The 19,260-nt window shown below is 40.6% G+C and overlaps 1 protein-coding gene across 1 annotated transcript; it reads right to left on the reverse strand.

The window, feature by feature from the left end:
• Positions 1–877: 877 nt before the first annotated feature.
• atf6b (activating transcription factor 6 beta) lies at positions 878–12,633 on the reverse strand. Its single transcript, XM_031878869.1, is given in 18 exon segments — positions 878–1,238; positions 1,240–1,367; positions 1,554–1,638; positions 1,900–1,999; positions 2,402–2,469; positions 2,635–2,734; positions 4,300–4,407; positions 4,890–5,069; positions 5,688–5,770; positions 7,134–7,313; positions 7,994–8,157; positions 8,368–8,529; positions 8,623–8,809; positions 9,274–9,353; positions 9,424–9,483; positions 10,106–10,187; positions 11,313–11,392; positions 12,488–12,633. Coding segments are annotated over 18 exon segments (2,040 nt in total). The 5' UTR covers positions 12,561–12,633; the 3' UTR covers positions 878–1,118.
• Between the last annotated feature and the right edge of the window lie 6,627 nt (positions 12,634–19,260).

Here is a 19,260-nt window from a genome sequence, read left to right on the forward strand (position 1 = left end):
ATGATCTCAGGACGTTGAAAGAGCAGCTCACAAAACTATTACATTTTTTTAAATTAATCTGCATATTATTATTAGTTTTCTTTTCAATATCCAAATATATTACATTTCGGATGATAAACGAACAGCAAAAGCAGCAAAGTCTCGCCATTTGTGTAATTGTTTTGGACCATTTAGGGTCGAAAAATGACAAACAATGAACTGATAAATCAATCGAGCGCTTTCTTTCACCTTTAGCATGATACAAATAGAAATAATAAAATGATAGTGTGAGCTGAAGCTACAAACAGCAGCTCAACACGTTTCAGCTGTCGGACCAACAGCAGCTAACCGCTGATCTATGGATAGAAGCGTTGCCTCCATGTTGAGTTTACAAACCGTCACATTAATCAATAATAAAGATGAATATTGGAACTCTCTCTCGTCCTCCACATACATGTTCTTCCAGCATTAAGATCCGGCTTCACGCAGCAAAAACCGACAAAAGCGAGAGTCACGACGACAAAAATATACAAACGTTAACTCCTCAGAAACCATCAGTAGTGTCGAGGAAAACAGGAAGTGACCTCACGTCCGTCCTGCTGGAGCTGCACAGTGACGACTTTAATACAAACGGGTTTATTGCTGATCAACAGGTGAGTGTTTAGGTTTCTAAAGGTGTGACTGTGCAGCTCTTCAGGGCCACCTGTCTGCTGGACCAATCACAGCCACTTCCTGTCCTCCACGCGTCATTCAAACTGTACACTTTCACAATTAAATATTAAAACGCAGGATTATTTTCTAAGTGCGTTGTGCTGCCGGGTCTGCACCCGACGTCTACAAATATATTCTTTTTTTTAATATATATATATATATATATATATATATATATATATATATAAGAATATTATCTTCCACAGAGAGTCGAGTTTCTATCGGCCATTTTGAATTAGTGATTTAAATCGTCCTGCGGGCGTTTTGTGGACGATTCTCTCGACTTTTCCGGTTTCCAGAAAAACTGCAGGAATCTCTTCCAGAGATCAGAGATGTGCGAGTGTTACCTGTCGATGATGAAGAAGATGCTTTTTAAAGACTCAACGTGAAACCTTTAACCTTCCCTCAGACCCCTTCTGATTGGCTGATTAGATATTCGTCTGTCCGTCGGCGGGCGGGTAAAGGTTGCCTCTGAGATGAGTGGTGGTGGTGGTGGCGCCCTCGCAGCGAGGTGTGGTTCCCGTGGTGGTGGTGGGGGGAGGAGGGGGGAGGCGGAGGCGGGTCGCGGAGAGACGGCGGGACGGCGGAGGACTTGATGGGGACGATGCGGGTGTCCATGACCTCACAGTCGACCTGCATCATCATCTCGTAGCCATGAGAGGAGTTATAGAGGCTCTCTGGGGGGGGGGGGGTAAAAGTGAAGGAAAGAAGGGGTGAGGAGAAAGAGAGGGAGAAAGACAAGACAATTTATGAGGTTATTTTTAATGTAATTTTCCTATTTATTTAAGTTCTGACCACCATGTTTCATCTATCCAGGAGTCTTCTCTCATGACTCATTACAACAGGTTGCTGTTAAGACTCACCGTTCACAGACATGGCCGGCATCACCAGAGACATCTTAGGTCGGCTGGTTTTGTTGTGGCTGATGGCCGGCAGCAACAGGTGATCCTGTAGAGAGACACGGACCAGCTTTGAATCCATCAACATGACTACAAACACATAAACATGAGTGTTCAGCTGGTAGAAAGTGGTTTAGGAGTTTAGTTACTCATTAGACTACAGGGCGGAGCCGTCATTTTCAAACAAAACCACCTTTATTAAGATGAATCTAAAGAAAACCAACAGATGAACTGTGAATGTCTGCATATTTAATGTTGTAAAGGTATCACATTACAGTGAATCCCTTCAGTGTTTTATCTTGCGTCGTACCCGTCTGAAGGAGACGACGTAGAACGTGTCCTCTCTGCGGTCGATGGCGTCCAGGAAGTCGCTGTAAGTGACCTCAGGACCAGGAAGCACCTGCAGCTGACTGCAGACAGGAATAGGAAGTTCAGGGTCGTTATTGAGTCTTACTACAAAATAAAAGACTCAAAGAAATCGTTTCGTCGACTGAAATATTAGTCATGTTGGTAAAATATTCAGACGTGAAAATGTTGAGGGATATTTTTATGTTACTATCAGCTGTAGTTCTTGTTCTCATCATTAATAAAACAATTAAATATCAGTTATTAGCTCATTTATATTTTATAATAAAACCAGTTTTCTTGTCTTCACCCAGCTGACAGAAACTCACTGGTGTACTGTCAGTATGTAAAGTGTATGAATATATTCTCAGTTTCATAAAGCTTTGCATTTAAACAGCCTGAATGAACTCCTCACAGGAGAAACTAGAGAAACATCTCGTCTCATAAACGTTTGTGAGGAACTGAACCTTTCTATGGAGCGGTGAGCCTGGATCGGGAGATATCTGGAGAAGTTCGTCTTCCTCAGCTGAGCTTTCTGCAACGAACACAACGAGATGGAAGAACAATCAATATAAAGAAGAAGAAGAAGAAGAAGAAGATGAAGAAGCATTAACAAGAAGAAGAAGAAGAAGTAGCCTTAAGAAGAACAAGATGAAGAAGAAGAGGCAGAAGCAGAAGAAGAGGAGGGTTTCTACTGAACCTGGGCGATCTTGGCTTTCTTGGCGACTTTGGGTTTTCCTCCAGACTTCTTCCTGTCGATCTGGTGTCGTTGAACCCAACCTCTCAACTCGTCTGCTAGTCTGTCAAACAAGAGGAGAAAAGAAAAGAGACTTTAAACTGAGAGGAAAATGTGATGCGACTTCCTGTATCCAGTGTGACAAAGTTTACACAACATCTAAAAACCAAGAAACAGACAGAGGGTAGAAAGGAAAGAAGGAAGTAAAGAAGGAAGGAAAGAATGGAAAAGGGGAGATGAGAGAAAGGAAAGAGGGAAGGATATAAGAAGGAGGGGAGAAAGGTAAGAAAGAATGAAGGATTGAAAGAAGGAAGGGAAGGAAGACTGGACAAAGGAAAGAAAGAAGGGAGGGAATAAGGAAGGGAGAAGGAAAGAAGGGAGAGAGAAAGGAATGAAGAGATGAAAGACATGGATTTAAAGAAGGAAGAATCGAAAGAATGAAGGGAGAAAGGAAAGAAGGGATAAAGGATTGAAAGAAGGATGGGAAGGAAGAGGGGATAAAGGGATGAAGAAAAACCTAATTAATTTGTTTACATTCAGTCTGATAAATCAGAAATGTGTTTGTTATATGAAGAGAAGCAGGAGGATGAGGAGGAGATGAAGAAGGACCAGAGGAGGACAAACACTCATATAAATATATATTAATACATGTGTTAATATATATTTATTAGTACTGGGCAAGTTAACGCGTTATTATCGCGTTAACGCATTAATTAATTAACGCCGAAAATTATTTTATAGCGCGTTAACACATTTTTTAATTTTTATTTTTATTTTGAAAGTCCGTTGCTCACTGGCAGCGGTGGAGGAATGGAGACTACTGGACATCGCTGCGGTAAAGTCAGCAGACACTCAGATCTCCGTGGTCAACTCAGCAGACACTTACACGTTAGTGCACCTTTATGCTGACATTCACGGTAAACGCATTTAAATGGCACAGATCGGGAGCGAGCGAAGGATTTTGAAAGTTAGCGGAAAGATTAACGTGAGACAACATCCGGTTTCTTCAGACGAACATCCGGTTTTCAGAATAAGATGCCAACAAAGTATGAATTATATTCACATTAAGTATAAAACATGCTACCTGCATCTCGTGAGTTAAAGGGAAAATACACCTAAATTGTGGGTAAAGTGTCTTTATTCTTTGATTGCTGGGTAACCATCATCACCTCTGAGTTACAGCATTATGTTGATGAACAGTAGAGCTGCATTCACATGCTCTGACTGTCATGAAGACATGTAGATGAAACGTGCTGAAACATGTTATTCCTGTTGCACAGCAGTGGAACGTTTCATATACAGTCACACACTGAGCACAGATAGTGAAGAGATAGAACTGCTGCTGTGTGAAGAGAACACTGCTATTAAAAAACACCTGATGCGTTTTAAGTGTTTACAAACCAAATGTTATTGACCTTTAGTTCATATAGCAGTACTTTCAAAATAAAAGTGCACAATACACTACTTTTGAATTCATTATTGAACTTTGCCATAACAATGAGATTAATCTCAATTAATCGCAAAAAATACATGCGATTAAAAATTGTAATCGTTGCCAAGTACTAATATAAACATATATTAATACATGCGTTAATATATATTAATATGTATTAAAGATGTGTGACTGACCTGAGAGACTCTGAGCGGTTGAACTGTCTGCAGTCTGAAGAGCTGAAGTAACGATCGATGTCCTGAAGAACCAGATCCTTCATGTCACCGAACACGTCGCTCAGGTTCCTGAGGAGGAAAGGAAATAAGGAAAGATGGAAGGGGGGGATAGGAAGAAAAGAAAGACAAAAGATCATCTACTGACGTGTGAGCTCACAGCAGTTTGTTTCCTCACATATTTCTCTTTTTCCTCTCCTCCCATCTTTCCTTTCCTCACTCCCTCCTTTCCCATCTTTCCTTTCTTCAATATCTGTCTTTCCTTTCCTCGTCTTTCCTTCTTTTAATCACTCCTTCCTTATTTCCTCCCGTATTATTACATTCCTAACTTTTTGCACTTTTTACTCAGTTAATGAATTATTTGTTTTAATAAATGATGAAATCTGGTTCTCTAATGAAAACATGGTGATTAGTTTGAGCGTCAGCTGAAGGTGTGAACACTGTGAGTGAACCAACGGTGGAGATATAAACACGTCTAAAGAAGGTAATATAACTATGATGTGAAATGAATCACTCAGTGAAACTCCACCGTTACTCTGTCGGACTCTCCTCACCTGAACTGATAAGACTCTGCAGCCTCGTCTCCTGCGTCCTCCTCCGTCTCCGTTCTGTCCTCCACTCTGCTCGGAGGCTGTTGTTGTTTTTGTTGTTGTTGCTGTTCGATCTCCAGCAGCCGGCGTCCCGTGTACGTCACCACGCCGTCCTGGAGGCCCGAGAGCTTCCTGTCAGAGATGCTGCGGGACAGAAGAAGTCAGCTCAGACACAACTTATTGTTTATTAAGAACCTTTTTCTGATTTAAACACGCTCCAGGATTCTGGATATTTATGAACGTTTTAGTTCATTAACTCAGAATGTTTTCAGTCACTTTACGGTTCGTATCCGTTCACTGAGGAAAGTAAGTTCTCCTTATTTAAAAAGAGCACAACAAAGTTAAACGTGATGAAACATATTTCATATAATCTATTTATCAGCTTCAATAACTAAATCTAACATTTGATGAATAAATAAATAAATAATCTTTGATTTCATGTGTCTTTTGTTCCATCTTTAACCCTTAATGTTTCTGAGTAACTTTAATATGACGGGCTGAACACACGTGAGTCGTCCTCTTTGTTTACGTCTCCATGCGTCCTCTGGTTACCGCGTGTTTAACGTCACATTGCAATGAATTGTGGGTAATTCCCTCAGGCAAAGTCTGCATCTAATGCTGACTTAAGGAAAGGGTTCAGGAAGGATCAAAATGTCAGAGAGACACTCAAACACTCGAGTTGACAGAACTAAAGCCTCACAGACTAAGTGAGTCCGTCAGCGAGTCAGCAGGTTTAGGATTTTGGTCAAAGTGTTGGGTTACCTGACGGGTCCGAAGCTGAAGGTCATGAACAGCAGGACGGCCATGACACACACGGCCCTCTTGTTGCTTGCTGAGTCGCTGCCCTGAGACACAGAAGAGAAGCTCATAACGAATAAACAAACAATGAACCTGGACATTATGCAGGGAGAAAGAAAGTTAGAACTCTTTACTTCACAACTACACTGTTCTTGCGTCTGCATTCAACTCAAGAAGAATGAAGAAATATTCATCATTTGCATATTAGTTTCAGGTTTTACAGGTTTCTCTGTTTAAGGTGTTTTAGGGTTGTGAAGTTCAGACTCGATCTTCGTCTCTCTGAAGACGTATTTCCTCGTGTTCAACCTGTTTGTTGTTAACCGAGGTTCAGCTGAACTGTAAACCTGCTGAGTCAGCAGGAGTGTTTTCTTCTTTCCACACACTAGAACACCGAGTAGTGAGACGTCCTCCTGATTTAACTTCTAGGACACCGATTAACCGTTGGAATGATGGGCCAACAATAAAACCACCTGAAACCTGATCACCCTGCTGCATGAAGATGAACATGAACTCATTAAAGTCAGGGTGAAGCAGTGAGGGTTGCCTTTAACATAGTAAAAAATAGATCTTCATGATTAATCTGACGGTTAACTGCGTCGTATCTGAATCACTGACTAAACAGTAAAACATTGAGTGTTGAGGTCTGTGACTATAGAAGTGAGATGAACTAGAGGAAGTTAGACCTGATTAAGGATGATGAGTCGTGACGACTTCAAAAGGACACAATAGTCACTTTCTGTGAGTTCAGTGCTGACCAGAGTTCAGTGCTGCTGCAGAATGAGCTCGAGTGTTCAGGTGTGTGCGTGTTCAGTGAGGATTGTTTTCTCTTCTCCAGGAAACAAACGTTTCTGCTCTGCAAGTTCTGCAGGTTGCTCAGAAACGGCTTTCCGGGTTTTTCCAAGACTCGTCTTTATACTAAGAAAATAGTTCTTTAATCTTTGGAAATGTTCATGGAAGTTAGTATGTTTACTGTCACGTTATATGTTGTGGTTCACCTGATTGTCTAGGGTCACGGCGCTCACATGTGTTTGTATATGCTCATTAATAAGATATTTCTCATGTTGTTTTCTACCTTTTTCTTTGTTTTTAACATCAACCTGCTCAGCTTCATCAATGACAGCTGAGATAGAGATGCACGTAACATTGAAGGATACTGATGAGGCCTTAAAATAAACTGAGGAGGAAGAGGAGGAGCAGAGGAAGCTTGTACGATATTTAACGTTATTATGCATCATTTTTTATGGAGCCCATGAAGTCACGACTTCACACATCTGGAGAGCAGACGATTGTTTAAGAAGGAGACAAAGAAGATGAAGAAGATAAAGAGTCACCTCCTCTCCCTCACCCCTCACCTCTCTCCCGGGCCAGTCTCTCCCCTCCTCTGCCTCACCTCCCTCCTCTCTCTCTCACCTCTTTCCCGGCCAGTCTCTCCCTCAGCGCCTGGTTCTCCCGGCGGAGGCGTTCGTTCTCCTGCTGCGCCTCTCTGAGCTGAGCCTCCAGGTTCTGCAGGTACTCCTTCTTCTTCTTCCTCGACTGGCAGGCCGACTCCCGGTTCTTTATCATCCGCTGCTGCCGCTTCATCACCTTCATCTGCACCGGGAGGAGGAGGAGGAAGAGGAGGAGAAAAGATAAAGAGGAATAAGGGATGGGAATAGCCCGGAGGACAGTAGAGTTTTACAGACAGAAGGAGGATGATGATGAGGAGGATACAAAGACAGGAAGAGGAGAGAAAACAAAAGGTTCAACAGGTGAATGACATCATCAGATATATCAGATTCTTTCTTATATAAGCTTCTATAAGAGGAGTCGGTCTGATGTTACCAAACCGCTCTGTTTCAGAGCTGTCTGGCTCGACAGGATTGGACCAAACTACACTGATAGTAATAGTAGGGGTGCAACGATACACGTATTGAACCGTTGGGTACGAGGCTCGAGATAACGTGCTGTCTGACACGCCCATCACGGAAGAACAACATTCTACACGCTATGCTAAACTAGCTTAGCATGGAAACCAACAGCAGCACACGCGCTACAAACTCCCCCTGCAGTGTTTAGCTGTTCCCTACTGATTCAAACAGGGCTGAAGGTCTATTTATAGCCGTGATACGAGACCTTCTCTGAGTGATAAACATGCTTCATGCTATTGAGCCTCGTGACGCTAACTGTTACTCCTCCAGGAGCCCATCCAGACCATAACTCCTGCTTTGTAAAAGCAAACAACCAACATGTCTGACGGTGCACGTCGTCGTTGTTTTCCAGGTTCTACTCACGTCGATGTCGTTGTTGCCGGGTAATGCCGTTGTCGCCGGGACGATGGGTTTGCTGGTGGGCGGAGCCGTGGGGCTGGAGCAGTGCTGAGGAATGCTGGGAGATACAGGCTCCATCTTTACTATGGTCGGAGACGAACCGAGACACACCGACTGAGACAAGACCACTGGAGGAGGAAGAGGAGGAAGAGGAGAGGGAGAAAGGGTAAAGAGGAATAAGGGATGGAATAGACCGGAGGAGAGAAGAATTTTACAGATAAAAGGATGAGGATGAGGAAGAGGAGGAGGAGGAGGGACAGTAGAGAGACGGGTCATCAGTGCTCGGAGTCTTTAAACAATTGAAATGAATTCAGACATCAAGCACAAAGTCTCTTCACCAGGTCTGCTCTGGTCCATGGAGGGGAGGCCCTGCAGGATGAGGGTCTTGGCCGGTGTGGAGGTCTGTGTGACGGGGATGGTGGTGACACAGACCGGTCTGGGCTGGATGGGGGTCTTGGTGCTCAGGATGGAGGTCTTCAGCGTGACCGGAGCCGGAAGAACTTCAGGAGACGGAAACGACACTTTAGAGTCATTTTAACCTGCTTTGTGAAATGATTTCATTCCACGAACACGACGTCGTCATCCGAACCCACCGGCGGTCTGCGTCGGTCGTCCACCGACGACTGCCGGGATCTGCGTCATCGTCGGTAACCTCGTCTGCGTCTGTCGGGTGGGTACGGCTGACGTTGCCACGGTGATCTCCATGGAGCCCAGCGGAGGAGACAGAACGTCTCCGTACATGTACGGAGGAGTCGGAGGGTTTTCACCTTTCACCGTGATCTGGATCATCATCATCATCATCGTCGTCGTGTGAATGTTAATATGTAACTCATAACTACTTTGACATTTTGGGAAAACAAATTCTCAAATAGCTGTAACAGCTTAATAATCAGGACTTTATTTTGAAGGCTTATTTTATTCGATATCCTTAAATTAACGCCAAATTAAAAGCTCCTCCGTGTTTTATTTTTGTCTTGATAAATTCGGTATACTATGTTTATTTCCACCGCACTAATTCCATCATCGATGTAAGAACTAAACTCAACATGTTATCCAGTATTTTCACACTAAAAGTCTTCCCAGTTATAGGAAGGCTTTTAATGTGAAAAACCATGAGGAAGAACAAAGAAATACAGCTGCAAATATCTTGAATGCTTTTCATATTGTGCATGAATCACACTCACCTTCATACGTTATTAAAACTAAACAAACACATATATAGTGTATTTTATTTTGAAACACACCTGTGGGTCTGGTGCCAAAGAAGAGCAGTCGGACCCGAGTGAGGAAGCAGGAGAAGGAGGCTCGGCTTTCACCTTGAACACTAGAAACACACAAACCAGTAAAATACGTGTGTGTGTGTGCGTGCGTGGAAACTGAACTGGAGAACTTACACATTTCCACAGGTAACGGTTGAGTGATGGTCATTTCACTTTTGATCACAGGAGTTTCTCCTTCAGAGACAAAAGCAGGAAGACAGAAACATCAAGACGAGGTTTTAAAATTAGGTTTTTAAAGGATTAATATTAACAATAAAAAGTGTCATAAAACAATTCATAAAGTGCATAAAACCATATAAACCTTCATGAAGTTAAGAGACTTAAATAACTTTGTTTCTGAAGAACTTCACTGATGTCTGCAAGAAAAACTGAAACCAAAACCCTCTGAATGAGAACACGAAAGGGATTACTGCGCCTTTAAAAGATGAAACTATCATCTGTGTATTTGAAGATGACTTCAGAATGAACCAATAAGCTTTGAGCTGAGAGTCACATGACAGGAAGTCAGACTGTAGAGAGACGACATCACATTGACGGTTTGGGTCTTTTCATGAGATTTGCTGACATTAATTCATTATTTTATGACTCCATTGAACCACATGTATAAATATATAATATATATAATGTATCTTTATAAGAAGTATTATTGGAGGACTGATGCTGCTTTTTAATCTCAACCAACGTTGTGTCCACATGTAACAGCTGTTAGAGGACGAAGCGTCTCTGAGGACGTCTGCGGCGTGACAGCTAAACGCTGACCTCAGGTATTTTTAGTTTCCTGTTGGTCGGTTCGTACCTGTGAGAAGGTTGTCGTCGAGGTGTTGCCACGGCGACGTGGGGTTGTCAGGATCGAGGGTGAGCACGAGGTCGTTGTCGAACTGTGAGGGGGGGGGGAAAGGTGGTGGATTAGTCAGTGTGTGTGTATATAGGTGTGTATAGGTGTGCGTGTGTGTAGGTGTGTATAGGTGTGCGTGTGTGTAGGTGTGTATAGGTGTGCGTGTGTGTAGGTGTGTGTGGTGTGTGTGTGAGCGTGTGTGTATGTGTATGTGTGTGCATGTGTCACTCAACTAACTGACAAACATTAAATGAACATCATCTGAACTGACTTGAGGGTTAAAAGACTGATTTACACAACGTGAATGAAAGATGCTGTTTTGTTAATAAATGATTCAACATTTTGTTAAAATAAAGAAGAACACAGACCTCCTATATGTTGGATAAAGAAACACACAGTCGCTGTTGTGACTAAAGTTTCTAGAGTCTATTAGAATAATGATCTGAACAGATTCACCTCCGTGTGAAACGCTCATAAATTAAACAGTTTAACCGTCAGAGGGAAATAAAGTTTTACTGACGATGGTTCTCCTCCAACACTCAGTAGAACATGCGTTTCTAGTCTCTGATCTCTGATGTTTCATTGTAAACAACCAATAGTAACGTTAGCAGCACCGCTAACGGCTAACCAACGGAGGTTCACTTCAGTTACATTATGATGCCTTCAGGCTCTGCTCAGTGAACACGAGTACTGGCTGAAGGTACATTATAACGTTATGATGTGTTCACATGTCATCTGTAAAATGTAGTTTTGGTTAAAATCCAGTTGTTTGAAGATGTTTTCACATAAATATAAAATAGATATTAGAGATGAATTATGAGCTGTTTTCACAAAAAAATACAATCTTTAATTTCTTAATCATTTGAATGATGCGTTTTTATGTATATAACCAAAATAGACGACTATAAAACAGTAAAATTATAATATTCTGATGTCTTTAACTGTTCACACTGACTTCAGAGCTGTTGGAATGTGTTTTTGTGACGGTGGTGATTAAAACAAACAGTCTGGATCCTTTGAGACCAGCTGTTACAACAAAACTGAATCTGAAGTGTGAGCTCTTTTAGAGTATAACTAAGTATTATTATTAATGTGTGAACATGTGAAGCTGACGGAGTGTTTGTGTTAAAAACAATAAACCAGAAACATATTTTCTTTGTCTTCGTACCGTCGGCTCGTATTTCGGCCCCCGGCTGAAGTCGGCGTCCTCTCCCTCCTCCATGCTCTCACACTGGTACAGACAGGCATCTGAGGAGAGAACAATGTAAATATTATCAAATGTATTAATATGCACAGGAAGGGAAAAGACCCCACAATGCTGTCAGATTCAAACCACATCAGTGGCAGATTTAGAAAACACGTCTTTAACATCTCAAGAAATAAATAAAACTAATAAACAGACACGTTAAATGTCAGAGTTTGGCTTCAGATCCTCTAACAAGTGAAGTTGCGAACAACTTTCATGAGCAATTATTTCCTCCAATAATCAATTCACTGTTTGGTTTAGAACACGTCAATAAAAACAGAAGAAATCACCAAAGTGACGTCTTTAAAGTAGATTAAACATACCAGATTTAACATTATTGACTGTACTAAAACAACTAAATATAAATGTCTTATTTTGTCCAAAACAGTTTATTCAATTTATTTGTCATGCCTAAAAAAAAAAAAACCTGCTGCTGTATTACAATAATTTCATATAAAGCGTACTTATACACACAGTTTACACTGCTAACACAGTTTATATAGTGTATTTATATGCTATATTATACTGTGTGTACTTCTGGTTGGATGCTTAACTGCATATCTCATTGACATACGCGTACTAGTACACACCATATGGTTCATACCAGGTAGATTAAAACTTGTAGTAAATTGGTTAAAACTACAACATTTACTTTAAGATGCAGCCCATAATAACACCTCTTATGATCCATATTACACTGATTGTGTAATGACGAGAGTTTAAACTAGAAACACGTTAACATTAAGAGAACAACATGTTTTACAAAGAGAAAAAGAAGAAGAAGCGTGTGATATCACGCTTCAACCCACAGAGATAATCTGACACATCCGGGTCCTCTGACTGAGGAAGTGTGCGCACACACACACACACACACACACACACACACACACACACACACACACTGCATAATTCACCTTCTTTATCATATAAAACCTTTAATGTGAATAAAGGAGATTTTAAAAGGAGGATATTTAATAGTTTTAAAGGCCTCAGCTTCGTTTCAACGGCTGCTGGTTCAGGATGAGCATCCGTTAGCTTAGCATCGTTTAAAAATACACGTTTATTTACCGTTTTAAAGGCTTAAAGCGTGAACTCACCCCAGTCTTCGCTTGTCAGGAGGTTATCAGCGAAGAAGCGCGTGTCCAGATCAGATATTAGGTCCGTACTCATAGTATATTAATAATAATAAGTAATAATCACAGAGGCGTTGTGTTGTGGTGCTGCTGCAGATAGCGACAGACTAACAGCTAGCTTCGCATATGACAGAGAAGGAAACGCACTTCTCAGGGGAAAGTCTCCGCCCATTTGAAACAGTGCAGCCAATGAGAAAAGAGGAAAGGGCGTGATTGACGTCACAAAGAACCAATGGGATGATTCATAGAGTGCGATTGGAGCGTGTTGATGAGAAACCCGTTTTAAAGGTGATTTGGCCCAATCGCATCAGCGCGTTTTGATGGACAGGTACAATGAACCAATAGACGTCAAGGAATTCCAGGCTCCGCCCCGCCCCCGCGTTGAATTGACATGCCCATTAGCCAATCACAGTTCATCAGCGCAAATCAAGAGTTTTGTTTGATTCCAGCACTGTGAAAGTAAAATTGCATTATGTCAAATTACACGCGAAATATAAAAAAATGTAATATGACTATTGTTTTTAATCTTAATGTCTCAGGTGTGGGAAGAAGAAGTTATTAAATAACTCCACTGAGGGGCGCACAGGACATGATGGAACATCTCTTCCTCTTCTTTCAGCAGTGCAGCTGATGCAATAAAAACACACTCATTTATTTATGCTAATTAGCTAAAAACATGCAGTTTATAGTTCTTAGGGCAGGTAATCTGATTTTATTGTTGAAGGCACATGAGAGCGTTTTCCAAAATGTACATTAAAAAAACGACATGTTTCCTAAATTAAATAAACCGGCCACTCTGTTTATTTAGAATTAACTGCTTTTAATGCATTATTTTAAGTGTATTAAATGAAAATAAACCTCTGAAATAATAAAGTATATATAAAGTAAGTATCAGATGGTGAATTTGTCACCGTCATCTGTAGCTCCGGCTACTTACTGTTAAAAACACCAACGCTGTAAAAGATCAACCGATTAGCACAGGATGTGAATAAAACCACATACACAAATATGGGAGCATAAGCATATAGTTGTGGTTTGACTCAAAGTCCAGCATCCAAAATTCAAATGATATCTTAAAATATATTATAATTTAAAATGACAAAACTGAAGTTGAACACTTTATATTTACTATGCCACTTATTCTTCTTCTTTCAGAGGAAAAAGAAAATGCAAAATTGCTATATTTACATTAATAACTAACCCTAACCCAAAAGAAAGTGTATCTGCCCGGCTGCCACTTGAGTAAACATTCACTCAGTGACAGTGAGTCTCCTCAAATAGGAAAAGCCTTTGTGTTGTTTTGTAACGAGGTAGGATCTATGAGAGCAGAGCTTTGGACTCATTTGACAGCTACCAACAGACATACAGGCGGCTAACACTTTCAACTGAAAATACGTTTTCTAACAATCTCTTTTTTGTATTAAAAACAGAATGGAAGAAGAAAACAATAAAGGAGCAAAACATTTACCTACACGCTGTAAACTGTGAATGAAATAAGAAATAAGAGAACTCTGATGTCATCGGCCGGATTACAAACAACGAGACTTCATATAGAGAGGACATCTTCAGACTGGTGCTCAGAGAACAACCTGCTGCTCAACGTCAGTAAAACCAAGGAGCGGATTGTTGATTTAAGAATAAAGGAGGTGAAGACTCACAACGGTGTCTACATCAATGGAGCTGAGGTGGAGCGAGAGAAGAGTTTTAAGTTCCTGGGAATCAGCATCACAAACAACCCGACATGGTCCTCTCACATCTCCATCCTGGTGAAGAAAGCTCACAAACGCTGCATTTCTTATGGAACCTAAGAACCACATTTTCCTGTGCCAAGGTCCTGTTAACTATTACGGAGAAACAATAGAAATCCTCCTGACTGGAAACATTACAAACTGTTATGGGATGCGTACGGCACAGGCCAGGAGGGCTCTACAGCGGGTGATTAAAACCACCCAGAACCTCATTGGTACCATCTACTGAGCATCAGTGATATTGGTGACATGAGGTGCCTGCAAAGTGCTATAAGGGGATATTCAAATACAAAACCCACCCAGACACAAGCTGTTCACCTGCTGCCGTCTAGAAAGAGATACAGAAGAATCAGCTGATGAACCATCAGACTTCAGAACAGCTTCTTTCCTCTGACTGTTAGACTCCTTAATTCGTCTTCTGTCCTCCACATATGATATTGTCTTTTTTGTGATCGGGGCATCTCTAAAAGTTACATTTGCTGTCCTATTTATTCTGTTGATCCAATCGCTGAATCAAAACCGTGATACAAACGGAACCAAGTCATGTGATCCGTTGCCCAGCAGCTGTTGGTGGTTAAAGAAGAGGTTCCCCCTGAGCAGCAGGAGTGGAGCTCCAGTCTGGACCAGGAGGACCCAGAGCCCCCACACATTAAAGAGGAACAGGAGGACCCAGAGCCCCCACACATTAAAGAGGAACAGGAGGAACTCTGGACCAGTCAGGAGGGAGAGCAGCTTCAAGGTCTGGAGGAGGCTGATGTGTATATTTTTATGTGTAGTTTGGGAGCTAAATGGGACTGCAATTCGCATTTCACTGTGAAATCCTGTTGTACAATGACAATAAAATACCCTTAAATAGTCAGAAGATCTCGACTTCAGAGTGAAGAGGATGCAGCAGAGTATGAGCACGGTGAATGACGAAGGCATACACCCCCCCCTCTTTACCGTGAGTGTATAAACTCGGTTTTATGTGACTCATGTTGGACTAAAACAGCATTTGTTAACGCATGAACTCATATGTTTACATGAAAAACATCAGTGCTCATCGACTATAAAAAGATGTGTGTCAAAGGTCTTTGTTTTTTTTAGAAACACTAAACCACAAAGTTCCTATCCTCGTCTTAAAAAGAGGAAGTAACTGAAGATACTGAATCACTTCAGTCAAGAGGAGGATGAATATCTGCAGCTGCCTGCTAGCCTTAGTGCTGGGCTGGAACGCCACTGCAGGTAAGGACTTTAATCAGTTTATCTTCAACATTATTTATTGGTTACATTTCTTCCACTGGCTTTTATTCTGAAACTCAACTTTATTTAATAGATTCATAATCAAGCTAATAATAATAATAATAATAAGGAACCAATTTCACCCCAGGACAAATAGAGTATCCATCTAATAATTCATAAAGTACATGTAGTCTGCACTAAAATATATAACATACAAACATACAACATTTGTTGTACATACAACATACAAATTTCCACCTGGGGATGAATAAAGTACATATCTATCTATCTATCTATATACATATATATATATAAACATATATGGTCTTGTATAGTTGACCTATAAGGCAGAAACACCAATTAACAATATTCAACATACAGTCACTGCATGTGACAGTTAAATAGGAATTTTCTTATTTATTGTAAATTTTGTTTGTTTTGCAGAAATAATCCATGAAAGAGTCGAGGTAAAGACCTCAGTCTCTCTACGTTGTCCTCACTCTGTGGGCATCGTGACGTGGAGCAGAGAGAGTAATGGACGCAAAGTTGACATTCTGACAGTTGGAGTTGACACGGACATAAGACACATTCGTTACCCATACAAACGATACAGTTCAGAGGCAGATAAGTCTCTGCACATTCGCAAAGTTACCGTCTCAGACTCTGGAATATACTTCTGTAACAGTGAAGCAGCTGTGGAGCTGACGGTGATCCCACCAGGTAACATCTCACTCATGTACGCTACAAAAGATTGTGTCGTAACAAATCAAATGTCCTGTTTATGAAACAGAAGTCTGCATTTCTAATGTAACAGTGTAAACCCGGCTACTGTCAATGTGTGTGTTTACCACTGCCGGTAGGGAGACACAACAGACATGGACAGGAAACTGCTCTGTGTTCAAGTAGTTTAAGTTGTAAGAAATCTGTAGAGCTAGAAATACATAGAAAGTATGAAGAACAATAAAAATGTCTTCAACCTAGAGTTATGGACGTATTACAGAGGAATGGATGATTACTGAACATGTCTATGGGATTAAAGTGTTCGAGGACTCTCTGACCTTCACCTAAAAAATGTCTCAAAGAGACACGAACCAAACAGGTAGAGACTCAAATGACCACATAGAGACAGAGCAACTACAAAGAGACACAAAGACTCAATATGGCTGTGAAAAGGGGTAAAACAACCACAAAGAGACACATGTCAACAACAAAGAGATGCAAAATGACTACCATGAGACACAAATCAACTAAAAAGACACGCTAAACAATGACAAAGAGACACAAATCGACTACAAAAAGGGGAACACCAACCACAGAAAAAATAATTACAAAGAGACCGAAACAATCATAAAGAGACCTAAACCACAGAGAGATGTGTAACAATTACAAAGAGACACAAATCAACAACATAAAGAGGTTAAACAACTATAAAGTCAGTGTGTCTTGCACCTATTTGTGTCTGTGCCCAGTGGACATTTGTCTCATAATCTACTCATGTAGAAGACAACAGGCTCCTGGCCACAGACATGTTAAAGAGGTCTTCCCTACAAACATGTTTTGAGTCTCTTTGTGGTCGTTTTGAGTCTCTCTGTAGCTCTTCCACCTGTTCAGTACTCCATCCATACCAAGAGCATAAGTTCAACGCTGTGTTAAGTTAGCCATCAACTGCATCTCCTACCTTAAATATACATTTCCACACAGAAGGTTACAAGGGACCAACAGCAGCAGCAGCTGTAACAACGTTCCCATCATGGACTCTGACAGAAACAGGTACAGACACTGTGGACGACAATTAAGAAACAGAGAAACCCAAAAACAAAAGCTGCAACTTAATGAATAAGATGAGACGGATCGAAATGTTTGCAAAAATTCAAACTTGCAGTTACATTAACCCAATTCCATTATTTAAACTTGATTGTAACAGTGAAATGATGAATGCAGACATGCGTGCATATGTGATCCGATGCCTGAACATTGATAATAACTGGTGATGGATGACGATCTGGTTCTGAAGCTCTCTTTTCTTCCAGCGACTCCTCCTCTGTGGCACATGTGTGTTCGTACGGGGCTTGGCTTCCTCTATCTGGTGATCATGATCGGCATCACGGTCACCACCTGGAGAAAAGGTGAATAGAGTTGGATGTTGAAGCGGTTTTGTGCTTCTGAAAATGTCAAATGTCAAAACTCAATTGAGATTTTCAAATTTGGAGAAAATGGAAGAGATCTACAGACCTTTTTTATTCATGGTGTAGCTGAAGCACCACCTACAGGTGAAATGTCATCAAATCGATCAGCACACATCAACATTGACATGAGCACATGTCATGGACATTTTGTTGTAGTTGCACAAAGCATTCATGAATTATGTCAGTTTATGTCAGATACAACATTTACAAAAATCATAGAAAATGGTCACAAGGCTCATCTAATATAAAGATTTATTTTAAAATCTGGGGTAAAAGTGGTAAAATAGTCACAAAATCTATCTGGGTCACATGAACTAGTTTAATCTGATTTTGGTTTATTTGTCTGTCACCATTTAAAGATTATTTTTGCTGCTGAACGTCACAGTCAAGGAATTATAACTTCAAAGTAAGACAGTATTTAAACGACCACATGGGGGCGCTATTGCTATCAGATCTGAACAACTTTCTATATTCTGAAAACAAACAAACAGACAAAGTTGGAGTTCAGAAACCATCAACATGTTTCTAATAATTACCATAAACATGTTTTAAATGTTCACACTGACTGAAATGATCTCCATGTTTATCTTCTCTCTTCTGCAGCTCGACAGATAGAAACAGGAAATGATCTCTGATCCTCCATCAGGCAGAAACAAGAGCGGTAAAAACTCAAAGAGCATCGTCCTCATTCAGGAAACAGTCATTCAACACGGTGACATGAATAGTCTTTTCAAAATAAACTTCCGTCTTCAACCTCAACCAACTACATCAGTAAAATCCTGCTTTTACGTTAATACACAAGTAATAATGAACTAATGAATATTTAACAGTAGAACAGTCACAGGTTTTATACTTTAACTACATTTTCCTGATAAATACTTTTAAGCAATATGTAATATTTTCAAAGAAATGTCTTTTATCTCCGTATTAAGATAAATGCCTGAACATCTTCTGTCCTCTGATTGATGTTTGATTATGAACTTGTCCTCCACCTCCTCCTCCATCACCTCCTCCAGCTCCTCCTCCATCACCTCCTCCAGCTCCTCCAGCACCTCCTCCAGCTCCTCCTCCATCACCTCCAGCTCCTCCTCCAGCTCCTCCTCATCTGTGGCCAATTTTTCTTCTGCTGATTGTCGATTGACGTCTCCGTTGTCATTTTCTGGCAGCTGGAGAACATCAACCAAACTGAAAAAGCGGTTTTGAGACTATAAATTATGTATATGATGGGAAATACTGCAACATTTTATATTTATGTTATTTATGCTCAGCAGCTTTGAATCAGAATCTGTTCTATTTAAAAGAATAGTTCTACATTTTGTGAAGCGTACATATTCACGTTTAGACTCAGAGTGCATTTGTTTGTCATATAAAAGAGGGTTTATGAATACAAATGTTATCAAAATAAAGTTATTGATGGAGAACACCTGTTTGTTCTTTGTTCATGAATAATTATATGTAAGTCATAATCATGATCACAGAGTGAAAGCTGTTTAAATATGTGACGTTTCTGTAGCACCACTTATATATAGCTGCTATATTAAAGCTGAAATTAAATGAATGTTGAGTCATCAAAAACATTTAA

The sequence above is a fragment of the Anarrhichthys ocellatus genome, unplaced genomic scaffold (genome assembly GCF_004355925.1).
Source record: "Anarrhichthys ocellatus isolate YVR2014 unplaced genomic scaffold, GSC_Weel_1.0 scaffold207, whole genome shotgun sequence".
NCBI lineage: Eukaryota > Metazoa > Chordata > Actinopteri > Perciformes > Anarhichadidae > Anarrhichthys > Anarrhichthys ocellatus.